The 7,517-nt window shown below is 47.3% G+C and overlaps 1 protein-coding gene across 1 annotated transcript; it reads left to right on the top strand.

The window, feature by feature from the left end:
* Window positions 1-3,542: 3,542 nt before the first annotated feature.
* LOC100284920 (DNA-binding WRKY) lies at window positions 3,543-4,749 on the top strand. Its single transcript, NM_001154187.2, has one exon. It carries the CDS (start codon window positions 3,611-3,613, stop codon window positions 4,262-4,264), a length of 654 nt encoding a protein of 217 aa, NP_001147659.2. The 5' UTR covers window positions 3,543-3,610; the 3' UTR covers window positions 4,265-4,749.
* Window positions 4,750-7,517: the final 2,768 nt, after the last annotated feature.

The following is a 7,517-nucleotide window of genomic DNA, read 5'->3' as shown; positions in this document are numbered from 1 at the left end:
CTTGTTTGACTCACAGAGCATCGCGCTTTACATGCAAACGGATTTTCGGTAACGTCAGTGCCCTTGACATTGTGTATATGTTCTTGGGTAGTGCAGTATGTTACCCTTTCTCTGTCGTCCTTTACACTTGGCCCTTACTAGCGTCGATTTTCACTTGCACTGTAAGCTATGTTAGCTGCGACGTCGTCTCTCATGCATGACGTCTTCGATGAACTTTAGTCCATAGACATAAAGTTTGGTAGAGAGACTAAAGTTTAGTCTTTACTCTGTTTGGTATTTAGAACGCATTAATACATCATAAGAAGATTGACATACCCTTTAACATTCTTCCTTCATTTGTGAGACTGAATTAAACGAAGGGCAAATATAAAATTAATATGGTTTAGTTTATTTTAGTTACCCTTGAAGGACTAGGGATTAAAGCGGTTTAGGAGATGTTTGGTTTCTAAAGACTAATTTTTAGTTTCTCTATTTTATTCTATTTAAGCCTCTAAATTATCAAAATGCGGAAACTAAAACTCTATTTTAGTTTCTATATTTAGCAAAAAAAAATAGTCTCTAGAAATCAAACACCATCTTAGTTTATATTTTAGTCGCCCCGTTTAGATATTTAGGGACTAAATTAGACCAAAATAATCAAACGGGACCTTACACAAGTGCGCGGCACAAACCTTGCTTCGTAGGATTGGAAGTTGTGAATATCATTCTGTTGATGGAGGATGTTAAGGCCTCACTAATATATAAATAGTTTTCTCTATGGAACACCTTGGAGAAGCATCTTGCACATTCTGGGCATAAAGATCTCCAAGGGAGGGTATAAATAGTCTCGCCACAACTTCTAGTATAGAAACTAGATCTGTTCAGAGAAATGGAGTTGGGGCACCGCCACAGCAGAAAGGATACAAGGCTGGTTATACTAAAAGTAGAGCGCGTCTTACGACGAGCACAGCAGCAGGCCGGAGCGAGTGGCCTGCACGGTCGGTGGGCTCGAAGGCTCCACAGCGCGCACGGGGGAGACTGACTGGAGAGTGGAGACGGAGAGCGACCGACCCGCGTCGGCACCGCACTCAGCAAAAGCAGCCGGGCAGCGGCGACAGGAACGCGGTCCGCGGACTCTGCGCTCGTCCGTTTGACCCGGGGACGACAATGATGAGCACCGGGAAAGCGAGGCCGGCCTTCCGGTGGCGACCGCACGCTGGAGCTGGAAGGAACGACCACACAGGGATTCGGTCGGCGATGCCCCCCCGTGGCCGCACGAAGCTGGAGGACGAGGACAAGGACGAGACGGACGGCTCGGCTGCCGTGCGTTCCATGTAACGAAGTTACTAGGTCTACAAAACAAAACAAAAAGTTGACCCGCCCGGTCCGATGCCGAGTGGCGTAAGCAAGCAAACATTGACCCGAACCCAAGGGTCGCCACGAAACGTCTGTTGGCTTCGTAGGGGGCCGTACGTGGCCAGCAGCATCATTTCCGTCCCCCCGCTTTCTTCCCTTCTTTTGAATTGGTGGCGTTCTGCCTTTTCCCGTGCCGTGGACCGGAGATCACTCCAGATCCAGTGGCCAAAAGATCCGGCTGAGTCGGCGCCCATTTTGGCTGTGGCAGCACGGGCAGTCTTTCCATCGTGCTCCGGGGATTCGAAGCATCGCCGTCCCGCTAGCAGTAGCAGGTCACAAAAGTTTCTACTACCAGTACCAACTAACAGCGACCTCCGTTTTTATTTACTACTCCCTCCGTTTCTTTTTATTTGCCGCTGGATAGTATAAAATTGCACTATCTAGCGACAAATAAAAAGAAACGGAGGTAGTACACAAATGCGAAAGGCCACAGCGGCCCGCCTTCAACGAAAGTCCGCCGCGGAAAAGAGCACCGCCGCCGCGCCGGCTTTCGCGCACACTTTCTGACCTCCAGTGCTGCGACTGCTAGACTACAATTGCTTTGGGACAACAAAGAGAGGAACTGTTTGGTGCACAATTTGCCGCGCCTAAAGCTAGGTAAGTTAGACATGTGTTTGCCATGCCTAATTTGTTAGTATTTACATATATCTATAATTCTAAATAGATTTATTATTAAAAGTATATTTAGTGTTTTATTTAATATCGTTAGTATCAGTGTTTTAAATTTTTAAGATATTAAAGCACGATACTGTGGTAGGATAAAGTACTGTATATTTTTTTACTGCTCCTATAGATCATGTACAGCGAATTGCCTCGACAACAAGATCGGCTGCCTGTGCAGAGTGCAGCACGCGGCGCTGGGCACAGTGTCTTCGTACGAGGCCCGCGGGCGACGACGAGCGCCGACGCGGACGCGACAGCGCAGGCAAAGGCAGAGGTACCCCGGCAGGGATGGGACAGCCGCTGCACGGGGTCAAGGCTATAGCTTGTCCAGGTCAATGCCTGCCGCATTTTCTTTGCTTTCTTTCTCGGCACAAGCATCTTGCTTTCGGTTGGAGACCACTATTCCGAGCGAGACCCCGAACCGAACGATGACGATACTGCGTGAAATCCCACGAGTCAAATTGGACACGGTCATTTCATCGTTCTAAAGACGTTTCATATGTCTCTGTTATAAATGAATTTATTTATTATAAACCTACTAGTGATATTTAGTCACTATTTAGACGTTAGTAGCATTTTTTTAAAGATTCGGTCAAAACGAAAGTACTGATTTTTTGGAGTGGGTCCATCGTATAAAGATACTACCGGAAAAACAGAGGAAACCGCACATAGAATAGAATAGTGCACGAAAGGCAGTGAATCATGAGACAGAAACTGAAACAGAAAGCCAGCAACAACCAAAAAAAACTGTGATGAGAGAGAAGAGGAGAGGACTGACAGCGTCCGGCTAGTAGAGACTAGATAGAGAGAGAGGGGAAGAAAGCATCCAACACCCAGCCCCCACGCCAACTATATGTTGGATTAATGTGGGCTTGGCCCAAATTAATATTCAATAATAGTCAATGCTAATGGCCTACTTTAATGCTATGGTGTACTAATTATTTAGTACCATATTGGAAGTTCAAAGGACAAATCAATCAACTTAAATAGGTGAACCATTGGTGTATCTATTGAGAAGTTGAGAAAAGGATGAAGGACTGCCACACGCGTGCGCGCGCCGCCGCCGCCGCCGGCCGTGCCGTGGCGTGGCGTGGCTCGTGGTAGATCGGACCTTGGTCCGAATATTCCTTTCAAACGGTTACGCACGCGTGCTGCTGTTCTTCTTCCCGGCGACCGTTCGAGGGACTGCACTGCGTACATCTTCCTGCACCGACTTCGTACGGCTACATCGAACATACACACGAGATGTCTCGTGTGAATGGAGCCACTGGTGCCTTGAGCATCGGTCCCTCCGCTGGGTACACTCTGTTCTTCGTATTTATGCATGTTTCATTGCTGTTTACTGCTTATGCGAGTAGTTATACACACATGCATATACATGTCATTACATATATCGCACTGATTATCTGGATTAAATTAAAACTAAAAATGCCTAACTTTCTAACACTATACATCACCTCCCCCTTCCTCTTCTTAATGAGACCACTCCCTCTCGTCCGCCCCCTCCGTGAAACCAACGCCCCTCTCTCCCCGCGCACGAGACCCATCGCGAATGGAAGTTGCTCCTGCGGTGAAGCAACTCCTCCCCATGGCGCAGGGCCCCAACTCCCCGTCCTCCTCCACCACCTCGCCCTCGCCCGCCGCGCCGTCCCCGCCGCCGCGCCAGCAGCAGTCGCAGGCGCCCGTGCCGCGCATCATCGACACCACGCCCTTCCCCACCACCTTCGTGCAGGCCGACACCGCCAACTTCAAGCAGGTCGTCCAGAGGCTCACCGGCTCCGACACGCCGCCGCCTGCCCAGAAGCCCGCCAAGACCCACGGCCACCACCACCACCACGGCGGCGGCGTCGGGCCCAAGAAGCCGGCCTTCAAGCTCTACGAGCGCCGGATCGGCAAGAACAACCTCAAGATGATCGCGCCGCTGGCGGGGCCGTCGCCGCGGAAGGCGGCGCCGGAGGTGCTGTCGCCCAGCGTGCTCGACTTCCCTTCCCTGGCGCTCGGTAGCCCCGTCACGCCGCTGCTGGCCGACCCCTTCAACCGGTCGGCGTCGGCGTCCCCGGGCGAGCAGGACGAGGCCGAGGCCGCGGCCATCGCGCAGAGGGGCTTCTTCCTGCACCCCTCGCCGAGGGGCGTCGAGCCGCCGCGGCTGCTGCCGCTGTTCCCCGTCACGTCCCCCAAGATGGCGCCGTGGCCGTCGCAGCAGTGATCGCGCGGGGCGGGCCCCCGCTGCCGGAGAATTCCTAGTACTGCCGCTTCAGATACTACTTGTTTAATTAACTCCTTGGTGCGTCATGTTTTTTTTCTTTTTATTTTTGCTCATGGTATTCAACTCTTGAGCGATCGCGAAGGAACGGAAAGAAAGATCACACTCTTGAGCTTCTTGTGCTCTCTGCTGTTTCTACTACGCACTTGCCTAATCTACTCCGCCATCGACGCTCTCCATTCTCTTCAGCTTTTGCTTCACCAGAAACAACATAAAAATGCTTCTTTTTTTGTTTTGTTTTGTTTTGTCAAGGGTGAAACGAACGAAGCATTGCACGGTATAGTATAGTCGAATCCTTACGGTTTTTAGACGTCTTCCTGATCTAGCAGCCTGACAGGGACGGAGTTTCTGGGGGGACTGTAATTTTCTAGTGTCACAGAGCTCGAAACGATGGTGAAAAATCACGAATTTTATTTATGTTTGGGCTGTAGAACAATCTCCAGTTTATTTTATTGTATTTAAAAAAACAGACAATGGTTGAGAAGAATGAGTCAGTCAACAAAGCATTAATAATTTGCAGGCAAGCTGCAGGAACAGTGGTTGGCCGGTTACAGTTGACCACCACCTCCTCGCCTTGGGATTGGGAGGGAGTTGGCCGTCTGCTCGCGACCGATGCCCGCCACTGCGTGGGCCTGGGCCGTGGGCCCTGCTCCTACTATACGTGTACTCAATTTCCTTCTGATTTTTTTTCCTGAGACGCAGAGGGTCTGAATGAATTTCTGATAATACACCAGGAGGAGTATGTAGTGTAGCTGCACAATAATAATCCCAACGAAAGAAAGATAAAGAGCGCAAAAAGAAAAGGAGAAAGAAATACTAGAGACCATTCCTCCAACAGACAGAGGCGCGTGGGGCCCCGGACGGTGGACCGTTCAGGCCAGCTGTCGGGAGTAGAATGGACGCCACGGAAAGTGGCAGGGATACGTCCATCGGTCAGTCCACCACGCTTGCTGATTTCGCTCGCGGTCCGCCCGTCCGTCTCCTTCCAACGGGGCGGGGCCGTTTGGTGTGGCCGTGTGTGGGTGGGGCCCAACCCGACTCGCATGCAAAGCTCGCAATCTATAGACGCGGCGGAGTCGCAGTAGTGGCCGGTAGTGGTAGACCGGCCAGGCCTGCTACGCGCGCCTCTCGTTGCGTTGGGCGGGCGTCGTTGCCGTTTTCTCGTCCGCGTCGGCTAGTCAATGCGGTAAACCGCAAGCCGTGGAAGCTTCTGCAGACGCTGCAACTACTACTGTTGACCTGCGTGCTACTAGTTTTGTCGATGTGCAGCACTGTTCAGTACAGTACAGTCCGACACGTCTAAGGCCTTAGGCTCACTCGAATGGACCAGCCGTCCGGCCAGGCAAAGCTAAAATAGCTGCTCTGAAGCCACTACAGCAGTGCAATTCTTCTTCCAACGAAGCAGCTAAACGGGCTAGGCAAAATGGAAGGCATGAGAGAGAAAAACCATATTGACTGGTACTGTGATCTACAGCTGAATTCTTCGTTCTTGACTAACCATTGGGCTCCAGCGTCTACTTCATTCCAGCTGAACATATGGATAGCTGTGCTGTTAGAAAGATCTAGCGTATGACTGAGCTGGTAACTTCAGACACTAGTCAAAAGTACAGATGACTGCCCAATTACATGCCTCCCGTTGGAGTGAGCCTTAATGGTTATAACCTCTAGGACTAAACCTGGTTTGTATTCTATCTTATCCTTTTATTTCAAAACCACGCTTAGCTTATTGATTTCGTAGGACTGAAGAAAGTTTACACACTTGCATCCATCCATCCATCCATTGGAGTTCTTGTACGCCACCTTCCTGTGCAATTGCTCTAATACAATCTCTCCTTGTCAGGAATGACTACGCGGAAAAGTAGATGTACAAGGATCGAGATGGCTCGCAACTCGGCTGGCTTCTTCTCCGACAGCGACATGCGCAAGTGAATCCAAGGAGAGTATATGGTTAACCACCGATGGGAGCTCTCTCAGCCCTGAAATTAACGTCTTGCAGTTAGGCCTGCAAATGGGGTGGGTGCAAATGGGTATTTTAGGTGGGTTTAAGAAATGGTTTTGTTTTGGTGGGTTGTGATGGATTTTAATTATTAACGGGTTGGGTTGGGTGGGTTTATTTTATATTGTGGGTCAAAATGGTGGATACCCATGGGTATAGATGGATTTGTATAGGTATGGGTTTCCATGGGTATTCACCAATCAGACTACCACCTTAATAAGTACCATTTTATTTCAGGTTTAGAGAAGTCTTTGATTTCTTTAGTCACACACGGCACACTATACTATACCATTTTATCAGTACCATTTTATTTAAAAATATGACCAACTATAAAGTTGCATAACTTTTTGATATCTACAAATTCTATTTTAATAGTTTCTACATCCGAGACCGTTTACAAAATTTGAATTTTAAATTTAAAAACTTCACACGAATTTTTCAATGATAAGATGATTTCAAATAAAAAAGTTGACAATTACAAAGTTTCATAACATTTCAAGACCTACAACTTTTATTTTGGTGGTTTTTCCATCCGAGGTAGTTTGAAAAATTTAAAATTCAAAATTCAAACATAGTTTTGCATGGCAAGATGATTTCAAACCAAAACATTGTCAACTACAAAGTTTCATAACTTTTCAATACCTACAACTTTCATGTTGGTGGTTTTTTCTTTCGAGGTTGTTTTCAAAATTCAAATTTTAAATTTTTAAATTTAGGCATAGTTTTCGTTGACAATATGACTTCAAATGAAAAAGTTGTCAACTACAAACTTCTATAACTTTTTACGATCTACAAAATTTATTTTGGTTGTTTGATCATTTGTTCATCTCACATGATAGTTCTAACAATATGCACAAATTCTATACATATCTCTCGTAGTTCCATAAACTATGAGAGATATAGGTTTTATGAACAAATTTATTTTTAGTTTATCATATGAAGAAATGTTCAAAATATAAAATGTACATCATGATGAGTTATACAAATTTGTAGTTGAAAACTTTTTCATTTGAATTAATTTACTGCTTTAAAATGTGATTTTTAAAATGTGTATGTAGTTGGCTTAATGTGAGACAATAAGCTAAACCCACGGATTTTCCATGTGTTTCCACCCAATTACGGGTTGGTTTGGGATCAATAATGTTATTGGATGGGTTGGGTTTAACTTCCCTCTAGTATTTTTGGTTGGGTGTGGGATGG

This window comes from Zea mays, chromosome 6 (genome assembly GCF_902167145.1).
Source record: "Zea mays cultivar B73 chromosome 6, Zm-B73-REFERENCE-NAM-5.0, whole genome shotgun sequence".
Classification (NCBI taxonomy): Eukaryota; Viridiplantae; Streptophyta; class Magnoliopsida; order Poales; family Poaceae; genus Zea; species Zea mays.
The sequence above is the reverse complement of the archived record's forward strand: the minus strand, read 5'-3'. Positions and strand labels throughout refer to the sequence as shown.

Bases quoted from the DNA above. Each gene is read 5' to 3' on its own strand.
- LOC100284920 (NM_001154187.2), top strand. From the start codon at position 3,611: ATGGAAGTTGCTCCTGCGGTGAAGCAACTCCTCCCCATGGCGCAGGGC.